The 17068-nt window shown below is 48.5% G+C and overlaps 1 protein-coding gene across 1 annotated transcript in view; it reads right to left on the minus strand.

Annotated features, from left to right (window-relative positions):
- Positions 1–334: 334 nt before the first annotated feature.
- ebf2 (EBF transcription factor 2) overlaps positions 335–17068 on the minus strand; it is a 49821-nt gene continuing 33087 nt past the window's right edge. The window contains exons 7-16 of the mRNA XM_066714326.1: positions 11015–11096; positions 8184–8325; positions 7681–7811; positions 7144–7270; positions 6128–6216; positions 5758–5823; positions 5312–5489; positions 5017–5196; positions 4509–4670; positions 335–2071 (exon numbers count right to left, since the gene is read on the minus strand). Coding sequence (XP_066570423.1) covers positions 2040–2071; positions 4509–4670; positions 5017–5196; positions 5312–5489; positions 5758–5823; positions 6128–6216; positions 7144–7270; positions 7681–7811; positions 8184–8325; positions 11015–11096 — 1189 coding nt within the window. The 3' untranslated portion in view covers positions 335–2039. The remainder of the gene's footprint in view (positions 2072–4508; positions 4671–5016; positions 5197–5311; positions 5490–5757; positions 5824–6127; positions 6217–7143; positions 7271–7680; positions 7812–8183; positions 8326–11014; positions 11097–17068) is intronic.

Below are 17068 nucleotides of genomic sequence, written 5' to 3' on the forward strand. Positions count from 1 at the left end.
CAGTAACTGAGCAGATTGTGAAATACTCAGACCGGCCCGTCTGGCACCAACAACCATGCCACGCTCAAAATTGCTTAAATCGCCTTTCTTTCCCATTCAGACATTCAGTTTGGAGTTCAGGAGATTGTCTTGACCAGGACCACACCCCTAAATGCATTGAAGCAACTGCCATGTGATTGGTTGGTTAGATAATTGCATTAATGAGAAATTGAACAGGTGTTCCTAATAATCCTTTAGGTGAGTGTATATATATATATATATATAGCTCTCACACGCTGGGTTTCTCAATGTCTGTGAAACAATGTTTTAAAAAACCAACACTCCCCAGTTCGTTCTTACACAATATGAAAATTTTATTTGAAAATTATTCTGATAATTTACCTTAAGCGACACAAAATTGCCTTTCGTTGCCTCACTGTATCATATTGATGAGTGTGTGTGAAACAGAAAGAAGAGAAAAAAATATATAGTTCTGAAGGTTTAATAACTTTTGTGATTCGTTCGCTGTTTTTTTATTTGTTTGTTTGTTCACTTGTTTTTAATTTCTTTACAAAAATCTTGTGTGTGTTTGTGCTTGTTTTACTGCATAGTAACTGTAAGGGGTTTAAAAAGGTCAATATAATGCAGCAATAATATACAAAATTGAAAAAAAATAGTTCTCAATGTAAAGGAAAATGTATAAAAAAAAGGTGGCTTGAAAACCATGCATATAAAACAAAATGTACAGTATACAGTATAATTGTACTTCTTAAAGGTTAAACAAAAATCTAACAGAAACAGGAGCCTTAGCGTTGAGTTGCTGCCACCTTAGAAGTACTGTGCTGTAAAAACTAAATCAAATCTGTAAAAGTGCCGTATACAGCAATAAAAGGCTTCACAATTTCATAGCTGCCCGGGCTCTACGCTGCCTGGGTGTGACGGTACTTGGGTCTACACTTCGCTTAAATAATTCTTGCTTCTCGCAAACCGTTCATACTTTGATTCCCTTTCGTTTATATTCTTTTTTTTTATATAGCAAGATAAATAACTTGCAAGAAAAGAATAACAGTAATGATGACAACAATGATAATAAAAAATAATAATTATAATAACAATAATAATAATAATAATAATAATAATAATAATAATAATAATAATTACAAAATGAAGGAGGTTTATATTATTCCTAAATCTAACTATAATAATAAGTTAAATTGCTCATTTAAATAAAAAGGATATATGAGGAGATGCAGTTCAGCCCTGGCTATCCCTTTCCTGACGTCTGGAATCTGGGGGTCCGAATCCCACCAGACAGGCCACAGGGAACTCCACTGGGTTCTGGGATGTTTTGGCTTTAAAGTCCAGATCCCACCTGTTAGTAGAAATCCACCATTTTGTGTTTCTGTTTTTATTTCCAGAAGAACAGCACCTCTGTTTGATCTGTCCGCCAATACTGAACTTGGCTGAAGAGTTTCTATTGTGTGCTGTGTCTCGGAATCCAGGATACCTCATGCCAACAGTGCCAGGGCGAAGGGTGGGTGGGAAGAGGTATGGTAGTAAAAAGAGGTACCACTCCCATTCTTCTTTGGGAAACCGGAGGCCAAATGTGTTCCGCCTCGGGTCAAATCCCTGTGGAGATTCGAAGCCCAAGCATCTGCAGGTCAGGGAGATGGGGGCCGTAAAATATTCAGTCTGGCTTTCCCCTTTCTCCACAGAACTGGAGTGAGAGGTGATGGGAACAGGAAGTGTGGGAAGAGTGAGCAGGTTTATGTTCAGCAGCTGGCAGGCAGTCTGAGTATGGCGCTCTTCCGCTTGTGCCAAATATGGGACAGTTTGCCTCTTTGTGTTGCTGCGGACTGTTCTTCTTCGCGGTCCGGCTCCCTGGAAGAGTAAGTGTTGGTGCGGCGGCTGTCTGTCGCAGCCTGAGTGCACCAAGAAACAGGAGCTGAGGTGAAAGGTCAAGGGTGGGGTCGAAATGCCGAAAAACATGGCCTCCGTGGATGGCGACAAACAGAAGGCCGGCTGGGAGGAGGAGGGGGGTGGGGGGGGCGGTCAGGCTCCTACATGGGTGGAACAACCAATCCTGTCATTGCTGGAGAGAGAGGGAGAGGGAGAGAGAGAGAGAGAATTGTGAATAACACACAGGCGTTTTGCAGGACACAGTCAGGAAGTCACTAAATCCACCAGGAAAATCAATCAAACAATCATGCAGAAACAGGTGTGGGTGTACGAGTTAAAAGTTCTGAATCTCTGTTGTGTCAGTTTTGCCTTGTTAAACTCCCGAAGCAAATTTCCTCTCTGCTCCAACTTCTACCCTCTGTGTGACAGTCCTTCGAAAAATCTGAGAAATAGTGGAACAATAGGGCTTCCACATTAGAAACCGAAAGGCTTGTTCCACGCCAGTTTCTGTAGCCGTGCTCGGCACACAGTGGCTATCCTCAATCCGTTCGGCGGTACAGGCAGCAGAAACCCTTCCCTCTCCAGCCCACTGCACCGTACTTATCAAATGATTGCTATGATTAAACAAAGTGACATATGACAGAAGGACTGTCAGCCCATTGGTGCTTGGAGAATTCCCCCTGTAATGGTTTCCAGAACAACATCCAGATGTTCCACGAGAAAGATCCTAGTGCCAAAGAATCAGCAACGGATGAATCCCCATGAACTGATTTCCCTCAAGAAAAAGCAGTAGAGTAAAGTGCATTGTAAGTACACACCAGAGTGCACTTATAGCAGACTGAAAGTGTACGTATAGTGTACTTCACTGTACTTCTTTACCATAAGGGGTTGTTCATTATAATACAGCTAATTTCTCCCTGTCCCTTTAAGGCACGCAGGGATAAGACACATCCAGTAGGCTTGTACTTTACATGGGTGTAGGACTCGAAGAGCCAAAACCAAGTCTGTTTTACCTAATTTGTCAGCTCAGGTGTCTACATCTACCTTGGCCTAAAATAAAGACCTGCATGGAAAAGGTCTCAGAGAATTCGCTGATTCACAGTGGGCGATCTATACCTTTTCGGCACAATACAAAGCATGAAAGTGGCCCCACTACCAGTGTGAGTACTGTGGGCCAGGGCTGGGGTCAATTCCAGATTTTCCATTCCAATTCCGTTTGTCATTCCTTTTTTCAATTCCATATTCTAATTCCAGTACAGCCCATTATGTAAATGGCAAAAAGAACTGGAATCGGAATTTGGAATTGGAATTGAGAAAGTGGAATTGACCCCAGCGCTGCCAAAGGCCGAGTGCTTGGTCAGGCTTTCTGATTTTCCAATGTGTATGATGGCGCGCATGGGTACAGCGCACTGTCTTGCATGTCACCCAGCCCTGGGGTCCTGCTGTGTCTGTGATGGGATGGGGGGAATTACATGCAATGGGTTGTATGGGGGCAGGTTTGCAAAGCTCAACTGTGTTGCTGAAATGCTGCAGCCCAGACACCCAGGGGGCCAGTGGTGCTGACAGGCAGTGGTGGGCAATCGCAACTCAAAGCCACTGTGTCGCCCCCCTAACCTACACCCCCCCTCCCCCAACACACTTAAACCGCAGACCCAGGAGCCTCTCAACTCTCTAAAGATCAACTTCAAAGGCACGCAAAGTCTGAAACCAACCAAGTTTCTTTGTAAGGGTTTGGGGGGAGATGGGGGGACATGGTGGAAGGGGGATTTGACAGTACAGTTTTTGGGTACGAGTGTGTATGTGTGAGTGAGAGTCTTTCCTAAGTGCTTGTTCAGACTACTTTATGCCTTGGCTGTGTTACAAGCCGTCAAGAACAATACAGACATGGCAACAATGAGTGGAAACATGCAGAGAGCAGCGTTTTGTGTTCCAGGGTATCTGCAGGCTGAGTTGTCACTTTCAAACCTTAAAATAAACGTGATCTTTTCTTCTTGTATTCTCGTATTTAAAAACAATCACTCACAGAGCCTTTACCAAAAATAAAAAAAGCACTGAGCAGCTTCCCTTTGCCGTCCGCAGGAGTTTAGTTCCAGCGTTGCCATGGGGAAACCTGTGGCACCTCACATGACCATTAACAAGAGCTGCACGGACTTTTATGTTATGTGTTTACAAACCATCTTTGATCGAGAATGGAGAGAAAGAAAATGAAAGAAAGAAAAAAAAGACAGAACCAGAAAAAAAGAAAGAAAAAGACAAAAGAAAGCATTTGAAAACCTCTTATCTGTCACTGGAATGTCTCTCCTCCATGCTAGGTTGTTTCTTTCTCTTGGCTTCTCTGTTTTTTTGCATGACTATATTACTTGTTTCGTGCTATCCTTGTCACTATTACAGATGTCTGCACCAACACCTGTACCTGTTTTTCTGGTTGTCTTGTGTGTGATGCGCTCAGTGGGAGGTCCGTGCCGAGGGAGCTGGGCTCAAGAAAACCTGGCTGGCTGAGTGAGTGAGATGTATGTGTTACTAGCGTGTCGTCAGGAATGGTCATGACAATGTGCCGGCACGGTGCTCAGCTCTGCACCCCGGAGAGCCGGACTAAGTGTGTGGGTTACTCTGGCCCGGGCATGGGGTACCTCGGAAGCTGTTGCCCCCGGTGGCCGGGCAGGCGGGGGAGGGGGAGCCCTGGGGCCGGATGACTGGGGCGAAGGCGCTCTTCTGCTTGACGGAGGGGAACGAGGAGAAGGGCAGGATGGATGAGGAGCTGGAGCCGGGCACTGTGGGACTGGAGGGCATGACTGCACAGACACACAGACGGACACGCACACAGAGACACAGAGCTGTTAGCTGGTGGGGTTTCTCAGCGGGGCCCACTCAAACCTCACGACTCGGCGGTGGGGCTTCAAACAGACCTCAAAGTCAACAAGAGAAGGAAGAGGGGAAAAACAGAGGGAAAGGCAAGAGAGACAGAGGAACGACAGAAGGCAGGAAGGAGAGAAAGAGACACACATTCAATGGCAAATAGAGAGGCAGGCATTGACAGAATGGCAGGGCTGCAGTGGGATGGAGAACCGAATGTCTAAAATCCCTGTCCTGAGGGGCGGTGAGGACGAGCTGGGGGAGGGTTTAGAGAGTGACACTCACTGCCGTAGGGGGAGCCTGTGGGCGAGGCGCTGTTGAACCCTGGCGATCCTGGCACGCCCAGACTGGACATGGGCACCGCGCCGTACCCGTTCATCCCGCCCGAGCCGTAGCCTGACTGCTGGGGTGTGGAGGCCGAGGGGTACCCCCGGGGGGAAAGGCTGCTGGAGTTCCGGATGTACCCTGTGGAGACAACACACAGACATAAGGCCCGGCCACCAGCGGACAGATAATGGGCCGTATCCTGGTCACTGTGTTGAGTGTGAGTGTGTGAGTGTGCGTGTGCTGGGGGAGGTACCTTGTCCACCCCCCTGTCCGGGCTCCCCAATGCTGACGCCCAGCTGGCTGCTGTAGGAGTTGAGGCCCATGACGCTGCCGTGGGCCGGGGAGCTGGGTAGGGCCTGCAGCTGACTGTGAGAGCGTGGCACGCTGTACAGGGCCTCTGCGATGTCCGCCGCCCGCTTCAACAGCATGTCCTGACAGATGTGCACAAAGAGAGAGAAAGAGAAAGAGGGGGAGAGGGAGGGAATAATAGTGTTACAGTGGTCACCTCATGGAATTCCACTCTGGAAATCAGAGATACATACAGGCATGCTGCATCAGAGCTGAAGAGGGAGACAAGGGAAAGAAGAAAAGACAGAGAGAGAGAGAGAGAAATTTGCTGATCGATGTATAGACAGACAAACAGAAGGGCAGAAAAACAGACACACTGACAGACATGGATAGACAGACACACACACACACCTGGTTGCTGTGTGGGTTTCCATACAGAGCTTCCACCAAATCAGCGGCCCTCTTCAGTAGCATCTCCTGGACAGGGAGAGACGTGGATCAGTAACGACACACACACACCACGGACACACAACAGAGAGATAAGGCAACTGTTCTCCACACAGATCCTTTCTAGGGGGGACGGGGGTGTGAACAAGAATGTGGGGAGATCCTGGGGAGTGTGGAGGTGCTTCTCAGTGGGGCAAACTCCACGCTGAGGTTAGCTAAGGGTGTGTATAATTTGCAATGTTCTCACAGCGCTCAGTCCAGGGGTCACCATTCCCAGTCGAAAGAAGGAAGCCAGACGGTGCTGTACCAGTAGTTACAGGAAGTCTTCTCTTACCTTGGCCAGTTTGTCTGGGTCCCCTGGATGTCTGGGAATGACTTTCTGCAGACGCTGGAAGCCGTAATCGATGGTGGGCTCATTCAGGGCTGAAATGAGAGAGAGGCCAGGTTTCAGTACCGTGAAGGAGTTTCTCCGATAAGGTTGGACGAGAAGAGGACCCTGCCTATTGCTCCTCTACAAGCTGCAGGGGAAAGGTTATGAGGTGGACTGTAAAACTACCCTTTGCTACAACATGTGTATACCCAACAGGTTTCAGCCCATTAGTGGCGACAGATTTAGCATGGGTATTTCTGGAAGGGTTACTCTGAGAAAACAGAGCGGGTGAATCAAAATCTGGGGCCCCACAGCCCCTCTACTCTCTCCTGCCCTCGGTTTCCTGACCCAGTGCCACAGCTCAGCAGGACACACTGTATGGGGATGGATGCCGTAGTGAGCAGTGATGTGTGGATGCGGTGTAACCCTGCACTGGGAGCCTCTCGGTGGAGTAATGGCGCACTGGCTACCCTTCCCACACAGGCAGGCCACTAGAGCCCACGGGCTGAAGCAGAGGAAGTGTCAGTCAGCGCCCCCCTAGGCACTGGGCACTGGAGCCGCCCGTTCTGTCTCGGAGTCACGTTACAGTCTGGGCCTCGGTGGCGCTCAATCACGGCCCTTTCCCTAAAGTGAGTATGTCACCAATGCCCTGGCGAGGGGCAGAGGAGCGAGCGGCAGGGCAGGAGAGTTCAGCCTCTGACATCTGGAGGCCCTGGTTCATGCGCCGCTCACCAGAGGCGAACATTCTCTCCTTCTCATCTTTATTGTATTCATCCCGAGAAGGATCCTTACCAGATCGAAGTGCTGATCTGTCTCTGGTTTAACGCTCAGTTGGAGCCTGCCATAAGTGTACAGACACCTCTCTGTCTTTACTTTTGATTCTTACTTGTGTGTTTTATCTAGCTTTCACATCATAACCAGGACAATCAACTCAGAGGTCCAAACAAGGACAGCACTGGCGTTGCTGCCATGTCGCTCACCTGTGTAGATGAAGCGGCCTGGAGCTCCTTTGCAGAACTGCTTCGATTTGTAGGACAGCGTGACCTCCACGACCCCAGGGATGTGGCGAGGGGGCGTCTGCACTCGGATGGCGTGAGGGGTGATGAGCTGCAACACAGGGCACAGAGTGTCACCAACTCGGGCCATGCTGCACCACACACTGGCACAGAGCACACCCTCAGAACACCAACTGTTTTGTATATATATATATATATATATATATATATATATTTAAGGTTACTTTTTTTGGGGGGGGGTCTCAGATCATTTGAAGGACATTTTAGATTCAAGCAAAAGCACTGAGGTATGAACACACCACACCTGCAGGGGATACACCACTGAACAGCAGGGCAGAAAAGGGTCTGAATCTCCAAACAAGGTAAAACAGGGAAATCGGGTCGTTTAGTGACTTCCAGAAGGGTATACATACACTCGCAGGTTTTCAAAGTCAGGTGACCCAGTCAACCCACACATCCCCCCTGGATTCCACATGGATCCCTGCCCTGGCCCACTCTCACCTCGCTCCACACCAGCATGCTGCCGAACACCACCTGCAGCCCGTCAAAGAAGTTCTCCCCAATGACGATGACCATGGCGCCCCCGGTGGTCCAGCCCTCGCTGGGACTGATGGCTTTGATGCAGGGCGTGGCTGTGGAAGGGGACAGAGGCGCACAAATTAGCGACTGGGAAGGTTTGGAAGACCAGTCTTATCCATGCGTGTCCGTCGAGATGCAGGTGTTTGGGCTTACTCTTCTCTGTGCTTGTTGGCGATCTGTCTCAGCCACACTAATTGTGTCGTGCGCCTATCTGCTCTCCCGTCGTCTAAAGCTATGGTTTTGGCTCTCTGCTGACAGATACGATTCTAATGCAAAATAAAGAACTGCACGATTCTGACATTCTGACAAGAAACACAAGAACTCCTTCGAATCCTAGTGAAAGCCTCTCTTAAGGCTTATTGCTGACCTGCATACTGTTGCCTAAAGTGTATCGCGGCCTCTGCTGTGGAGTGAGCAGCACTTACCGTACTCCATGCCGGGCTCCGCGCCGTCGGAGGGGTCCAGCCGGCGCGCCCGCCGCCCATGTTTGGAGTTGTTGTGGACGAACATGTTGTCCGAGACAGCCAAGACATGTCCATCCACACTCACTGTAGTGGACAGCACCACCTGTGGGGAGGGGGGGGGGGGCAGGGATGACACAGAGACAAACACAAAAGTGGTTAGTTTTTTTTTTTTTATCGGCTGTGTTTCAAAGGAGCGAGGAGAAATTAAATACAATCAAATAGCATAGGTAGAGTGGGTTTCCATGCTTGATGATGATGATGATGATGATGATGATGAAGAAGAAGATAGTCATTATTATTGTTGTTGTTTTTATATGATGTCTTTTGTTACTTTTGTGTGTGTCGCCTTCAGGAAATATACTCCGAGGGTGGGCCACTGCTGGTCTTGTTGAAGTTCATTCTCACACTGCTGCTGAAACCAGCTGACCCAATCCCCCCCCCCCACCCCCATGTGGCTGTTTCGAATCTGCGCTGTTCGATTCCCTGCCAGCAAACAAGGAGGAAGCTCATTCCTTGGGTGTGTAGAGGAAGGAGGGGTTTGGGGGACAACAGAATTCTCTCACTGACATTAAACATATGGAATGAATCATACTTTTGATAAATTGTGGAAGTAATTTAATTTCTGGAAAACACTGTTGTCCTACCCTACCCCCCACCCTCCCACCCCCTCCTTGCTAGGCGAGGGAATCTGTGCAGCCTGCTTTAACTGTTACTGGTGCGTTACCACAGGAGCGAGCTCTGGTGGTGCTCTCTGACCTTGCACCTCATTGCTGATTGGCCAGGACAGATAAGAAACCAAGAGAGTGTATTACAATTCCATTTGGAGGGTCCCGTGTCATAGCTATGAGACTAGGAGACACGCACATCCTTGTGGGTAGAGCCGAGGAACTGCAGAATTTGGCGGCACATTGATGGGAATGTGGACTAAGTGTGGCTGCCTGGTCTGGTGGTCACAGCTAGGGGCCAGAACTATGGGAATGAGGCAGAGGAAGGCGGTTTGGAGTAGATGTTGGAGTTGGGGGCCTCAGGATGGGATCGAAATGGTGAGGCACTTGCAAGGAGGCAGGGTGGTCTGCCAATTAGAGACGGAGGGACAGGGGCAGGCAGCATGGTCTGCTTTTTGGGGTTGTGAGACTTGGGGGGAATGTGAGGGAGGGGTGACAGGAGAGGCAGTAAAAGCAAGGAATTATAAATGATCCATCAAAGATAAGAGGAGAGGGATCCAGTGGCTTCGAACATGTGGTTAGCGGGCAGATGTAACTTTTAACCTTGAGACGAGGGAGCAAAAGGCAGTGTGGCTCGGGCTTATAATTTAGCATGTGTCACTCTGAAGGAGTTAACACAAACACATAAAACTAGGAGAAAATATGAGACATCAACTGGTGCTGAAAGACAGAGGAAGTGAGGCGGGAGTCTCCCCAGTGACTACTTCCTGGGTCACAGAGCCTGACCTCTCCATCTGGAGCCAATCACTCAACTCTTGACAACTTCCTGAAACACCTCGGCCTATTTCCTGTCTCGCCCCCCCCCCTATTCCCTCAGACTGCTCCCCTGGAAACAGCAGGGTCGAGATCCTTGGACACACATGCACGCACTCATTCATTCACTCACTCAGTCATAAACTGCCATACCCCCCCAACACACACACTCCCAAATTCCACCATGCACACACACACATACATACACAAACACACACTACCTCCAGTGCACAGAATCACACTGCTCTGCATTACTGCGAGATCATGAACCCACAAACAATCTCTCGCACAAACACGTTCACATCATACCTGCTACCAGCCCTCCCCACACACACACACACACACACACACACAACACCGCAACTCATCAAAAGAGGCACACAATCTCACAGTCTCAGGGACGTGCATCAGAAACTGCTCAAAAAATATCTCCAATAACCAAGCGAAGCCCCAACAGTGAATTCGGGAACAATCCAAGGTGAAGCGATTATCTGAAAAAGCGCCGAGAGAGAAAACAGAATTCTTGCTGGAGTAGAATTCTGCGCCATTGCGGGGCGGGTTACTGCAGATTTTATGACATGTATTCATAAATCCCAGGGTATGCATATAAATGTGTAACTGGGGAATTATTTGTGTTGGCACAGCAGTAGAATGTTCTAGTATTTTTGCAGGGTAAAGACACTGGACCACAGAGTGAAACATCGCTCTCTTCATGGACTAGACAGGCAGGTCAAGTGAAGGAAAGAGGGAGACAGAGAGAGGGAGTTCATGGATGTAAATGTCACACTGAAGTTGAGATTACAGGACGGACAGATACAGGCTGGATAAACATGTAGATTGATAAGATCGCTAAGCAAAGGTGGATGACAAGACTCGTCATTCACACTGCAGGTATAAACCACAGGTAAATAGACATTGTAGATAGATGCTTTATCAAAATATACCAGTACTTTCTACAGAGGGAAAACCTTGGGGATAGAGAGAATGCATACACACAAAGAGGGGAAAAGACTGATAGATGGACTGGCTAAATCTGTGTGAAAAGTCCTGCACACAGATACCTAGGACAGTGACAGAGAAGACAAAATGGATGGATAAAGACACAGAGATAGCAGCTTTCTCTCTCTCCACTCTCCCCCTCTTCTCTCTCACTCCCTCTCTCTCTCCTCTCCTGTCTCCCTCCCTCCCTCTCTCCAAAAAAATACAGTCTTCCTGTTTGGCTTTGAATCTCTCACTCTCCCCCCCCTCGATCTCTCTTTTTCTCTTCCCGTCCACCTCCCCATCTCTCTCTCCCATCTCCCCCCCTCTCTGTACCTGGAATCTCCTCATGTCTCGTGGATTCCCTGCGGTCTTCAGACAGTTCTGGTTACACTTGAGGAAGAATTTCAAGAAAAACCTTGAAGAGAGAGAGAGAGAGAAAAACAACACAAAACATAAAAATCTGATCCGTTACAAAGTGCTTTCTCATAAAAAGAGCAAAAGAACACACAAAACAAACACTCCAACCCCAAAAAAGCAAATTACCACAATGTATTACAATATGGCACTTGTATTTTTGTTTACATTATTTTAATCCCAGCAGCCTGCAGATCCCAAGCTGGAATTCAAGCTCGGACAATTGGTAAACAGAGCCAGGAGTGTCTGCATTAACCCTGGCCCAAGCCTGAGAGCAGGTCTCTATGGACACAGGTGTGAGTCTTCAGGGCCACTAGGACCCGGACTGCTCCACACAAATCCATTGTGCGCCGTTGTTCCACAGAACACTACCATGGCAACCTCCAGAGGCAGGCTGGGTAAAGACGTACAGGGTCAGTTAGAGAAGGGCAGCCCTGGCTGGATAACTGTCCCAGCGGTGGCGGACGGTGGTGGGACAGTAGGTGTGTAAGCTGAGAAATGATTGGTGATGCTACATTCTTCAAAAAAATGAAGTAATAAGCGTTTGATGGGGTATATGTTACAACAAGGCCTAGCACCAGACCCATCCTAAAGGCTGTGCCTCAGCAGAGTTAATGTCCAACCAGTCCCCCCCAGGAGAGAGAAAAGGCATGAGGGCATATAAGGGAGCGGTAACCCTGGTAACCAGATTACCTTAAACACCAGATGAAAAGTTGTCAACGGATGAGCAAGAGAAAGAGTGTTGTACACATTTCTCAGTGTTTTTATGCTTTTTGCGAGTTAGGTGGTGGTGGTGGTGGGGGGGGGGGCGGTTTGTGTTGTGTTAAGATTAAAAAACAGCCCAGTTTTTTTGCAGTTTCAGCATTCAGGGCAGAAGAGTGCAGTGTGTATGTGTGTGTGTGTGTTTTTTTTCCTTTATGATGTGTGATGTGCAGGGGGGGACTAGTGGCCATTGACAACGATTCCAGCGGTGCACAGAGACTTCAAATCCCAGGTGAGCCCGGCACAGTTCTCCTGCACGCTGCCATGGCAACGGAGTTCTGCCGCAATCCCAAAGTCCCCTCGCAGCTCACGTGTAGAGAAGCCAGTGGAAACACATTCCAACACAGAGAGAGGGGAAAAGACAGAGAAAGACAGAAAGAGAGAGGGGTGGGGGGGTAGAGAGAGGGAGGACGAGAAAGAGGAAGAGAGAGATTCAAAGCAATACAGCAAGAGGAGGGAGAGAGACAGAGAGAGAGAGAGAGAGAGAGTGAGAGGGGAGAGAGAGAAGGGAGAGTAGCTCTACTTCTCATGCTGAAAACAGCTCTCCTGATGATTTTTAAATGATGCCTTGGTTGAATGAAGATACTTTGATGCACCACAAAACAAGCACACTTTCCAACATAGTATTTGACATCACTTTTCAACAACAATTTTGTTGGTTTTGCTAAATTATAAAGGAAAGACAAGCAAATAAACAACACTTTGCTATCTGTGTATTTTTCCTTTGTAGAGAGAGACATCAACTCATAGTGAAGTCCGTATCCGAACACGGGTCTCGGTTATAATGATGTTAATTTCTCCACACCAAGGTGCCAAAACGAATTCTCGAGAATGTGTTGGCAGTCCGGTGTTGTAACGGCTACTTTCCCTTCTATGCACAGTCACTGCGAAACGCAAGGCATTGCAACGGAGAACTCGGTTGAAGGTGGACATCGGATGACTGATGAGCACCCCCGTCTGCGAATTTCACCATGATCTCCCTCCTCCACTCTGGCAAACCCGGCTTTGGGAACAGTTGATTTGAGCTATTTAGGCTGAGAACGATCACTATTGTTTTTGGCCTGGGGATTCTGTGATTTATAATCCGTCTAACAGCACAGACCTCCAAAGCCCAGCGCAAAGTTTCGTTTGTATGTGAAAAGGGCAAATAGTGCCTGTGCTCTCGCTGTTTCAACCCTCCCTCGATGATCCTTCAATCTCATAACTATAATTGCAACGACCTCCCAGCAAGTCTCTCAGCTCACCTCCCAGCACCCCTAAATCTCAGCCCCACTGCATTGGTGCCGCAAACCACCGGCGAACATATAATTTTGGCAGTGCATAGTGGCAGGGCATAGCTTAAGCAGAGAGTGGGCCCCTACCAAGCAGCTCCCAGCTCTGACCAGGGGCCCACTCTAGCTCTCTGTCAGTGACCTTCTTTGTCCACCACTGGGCTGAACTGCCCTCTATTGCCCATTTGTTTGAGGAACTCGACACGTTCCAGCGTGTTGCTCTGGTTGTGCTCGGGACGCTCGGGGCACTGGCCCAGCTCTCAGGAGTGGACACAGGGCCGGTCTCTTTTTGCTGGTATTAAGCCCAACTCAACTTTTCACCTCTTTCCCCAGCACAGACGCACAGCTGCAAATTTTCAAATTAAAGCGAGAAGCGGCCGCATACATTAGCATACATTACCGGGTCCCCCTACCCACTTAACATGCAAATCTACCGCAATGTTTCCCAACACCTTCTGCCACACATTCATTTGCTGAATTATAATTAGACTAATCTTGCATAATTAATAAGTAGGGGACCCTCTTTGCACTGTTTGTGTGTGTGGTTGTGTGTGTGTGTGTGTTTGAGTGTTGTTTTTGTGGTTTATTTTCCGTTGTGTTTATCGGGGGTCCTGGGCGAACTGAGATCCCCCTGCAACAGGAGTGGCATCGGCCTTGTGCAGCTACACGTGTTGTTTAACTTCAGCAGAGTAATTACAGACAGTCGCAGGGACGGCAAAGCTGTTAACCTACAGTGTACCCTCTCCAGTACACAAAGCATTGTCTCAGCGTGTCACCGCTGTCACCTTGAAGAGACAGAGGAGATCTTGGTTTAAATTAAAGCATTTCGCCAAACTGTTATTTGACTCTGTTTGTTTTTGTTTTTTTAGGAGCCGGTGGGTGGGGTGAAATAAGATGAATACCCATTAGTACTAAAGAGCTCCATGCATTCTGGGCAATTACACAAATAAGCACAGCTGTGTTTTAAACAATTTCAAAATCCGCTATTGTGTATAATAACATCCATATTGCAAAGGTCGAAACTGACTAAAAGGAAAAATGAAAAGTTTGTATATTAACTTAACTTAATGGTTTGGCTGAACTAATGATACCATGATTTGCAGATCTCATCTCTGCACAAAACAGCAAAAACAGCAGGCTTAGGCGAAGTCAGATGCACCTTAGCGGCTATTGTAAATACAGAGTCTCTTAAGTGCATACAGTCAGTTTAGTCTCACAAACCGCAGAATGGGAATGTTTTATCCATTGGAGAACAGAGGGAAGGTGGGGGGGGGTTGCAAACTTTAAGATTATTTCTAGTGACAGTTGTTCTAAAAGTAGGCTGAACCCCAAACCCAGAGAGACACTAAACCAAGCTGTCCTAATGTCTTACTGCTATCAGGAGGAATGCAAACATGTGGGCTCTCACACAGGCCTCTGAAAAAGGAGCCGCGCAGCAATGAATATATCAGTCTGGATGAATGTACAAATGAATTAACTCGTTTTATGACTATTTTCTTCTCCTTTTTTGTGTTGTTGTTGTTGGAAGCGCAGCGCCTTTGATTTGTAATAAAGCATCCAAGGATGCAGCGAACCCCCTTTGGCTTGTAAACACTTCTCCCCCCACGTTGTGTAGAAGGGGGATGGGGGTGGTGAAACAGGGATATGTTACCCCACCAGGAAGCCACTTTTAAGCAAGTGGATGGAATTTGTCATATACCATTTTTAAAATAGCAATCCAAACATCTTCCGGACTCTGTACTGACCCTGAACATCAAACTAGTGAATCGTTTGGTTCCCTCTGATCAACTCTTCCTCTACCCCCTAGTCCCCCTTCCCCTCCCCTCCACAGGCTGCAACAGGTCGAGTCTCTCCGGAGGTGCGGGAGGGTGGCAGAGAGCAGGGGCTGAGGAGCTGTTTGCTGTCTCCAGCGCTCAGTGTGAGTGGGTGACAGGCTGTCAGCAACGTGGCTGGGTTGGCGGGGGGGCGGAGGGGGTGCTCAGTAGATCAGGCAGTGGAAAGCCGGTCTCCAGGGGAACCCCAGACAGGGACTGGGGGAGTGACAGCTAATGGCCATGCCACAGCAGGCAGCTCTGCCATCTTCCGCCTCTCTCTCTCTCTCTCTCTCTCTCTCTCTCTCTCTCTCTCGCTCGCCATATTCATAAAACATTTTCAGCCATGCAAAAGTTGTACAGCAACAAAATGATCACAAAACAATACCACTACTCTTGTTGTGAATTGTAACTGGCATCCAGTGAGATTTGTGCACAGCTTTAGCATGCTGTACATCATTGTGTCATTTTGTTATTTGGGGGAGGGCAAAAAGCAGGTGCAAACTTGGGGGAGAAGAGGAATGCCTCCCAATTCTCTCTCCCTGCCTCCCCGTGTGCCTGCCTCTGCCCTCTCCACGTCTCCCTCTCTCTCTCTCTCTCTCTCTCTCTCTCTATCATCAACTTTCCCTTGTAAATGTATCTCTCAGTGTCCCCTCCTCCTGGTTTAAAGCCTTAATCTTGAACCTGCAGGAGCACAGCAAGATTTCCAGACGGGCTTTATAATGCAGCCAGAGTCCCACAGTCAGTCAGCTGTGATCAATTTTTCTCAAGGGGAGGTGCCACATACAGTTAATACAGAAACAACACTTTTTTTGAGGGGCATTCTTTTCTCTATAAAGCACTTTTTCAACTCACAAGCACACCCCCCTCCCCACTGGTGCAGGAGAGGGTTGGCGCTCGGCTGCGGGGAGAAGTGTTCTGGTAATCCAATCCTGTGGGGTGGGGGGTACTGCTGGTGAAAGAGAGCATCTTGGGGCAGCATCTCCTCACAATGGAGTCGAGTCGGAAGCAGTGGATTAGCGCGAGCGGGGGTAGGTGGGGGTTGAGGGGCGCTCTCTGTGGCGGCGGTGACAGCTGACCGACAGCTCCACACTGCCAACCGTCCCCAGCTGTGAGGCCGCCGCACGGCTATAGAGGAGCCACGGGCCCCTTTTAATATTCATGGGCTTCTCAGGGAACTGCCCGGCTCGCCACCACTGTACCACTGCCACGGCACAGCAGGCAAACAGGCAGACTTTCCACTAGTCTTTTTTTTTTTCTTTTTTTACTTTGCCTTTGCAGATGGTCAGGTCACACAAGCAAACGCAGGGCCACACTCCTCCTCCATGTCACCTCACCCCTGTTCTTTTTGTGCAGGGTGGCGGGGGGGTTGCGGTTTGCATCATGTATGGGATGTGAAGGGCTTCACAAGGCAGACAAAGCAGAGAAGCCTGCCGGCCGTGAAGAGGGCCCACACCGAGTCCAGGTTCAGGTCATCCCGAATGCAGAGTGCGTAAAGGTTTAACTTCTGTTCCTGCTGATTTACAGCCAGCCTCTCTGGTCTACAAAACCCGTTTCACACTGAGTGCTTTTCTGCGGCACTCCTCAAATGCAACACAACGTCTGCAAATAAATGAATAAATGGATTAAACATTTTTTGAGTTTTTTGGATGTTTGTTTTCCTTCTCTGGAGCCCTCTTATTTTCATTGGGTTTCTGGGATGGGCTGTGAACAGCAGCAAGCACACACAGCAAAAGAAGACAATGCCAAGAAGATGCAAACCTCCCCCTTAGCCAACAACAACACCACCCCACTGCTGTGTCCTGCTTCTGCGGCCGAACATCTGGGCCGAGTGTCCACAGGACGAGCCTCTGGCAGGACCTCTGTGCTGTTAACCTCCCCCCTGCAGGGCCTTAGCACCAACACAACAGGCAACACAACACCCTCACCTGCGACTGGGTACGCAAAGCACACGTGTCACATCAAGACAGAGGACTCAGTGATGTCGTGGGACAATCTCTGAATTTCAGTAACAAGGTTTGCAACTGCACATCCGTCCATATCTATCATTTACACTTCGAGCATCCCTCAATAAAATACCCAGGACCAATCTGCTATTGTAAGATAGACTAACTGATGACCAACTGAAA

The sequence above is a fragment of the Amia ocellicauda genome, chromosome 9 (genome assembly GCF_036373705.1).
Source record: "Amia ocellicauda isolate fAmiCal2 chromosome 9, fAmiCal2.hap1, whole genome shotgun sequence".
Taxonomy (NCBI): Eukaryota; Metazoa; Chordata; class Actinopteri; order Amiiformes; family Amiidae; genus Amia; species Amia ocellicauda.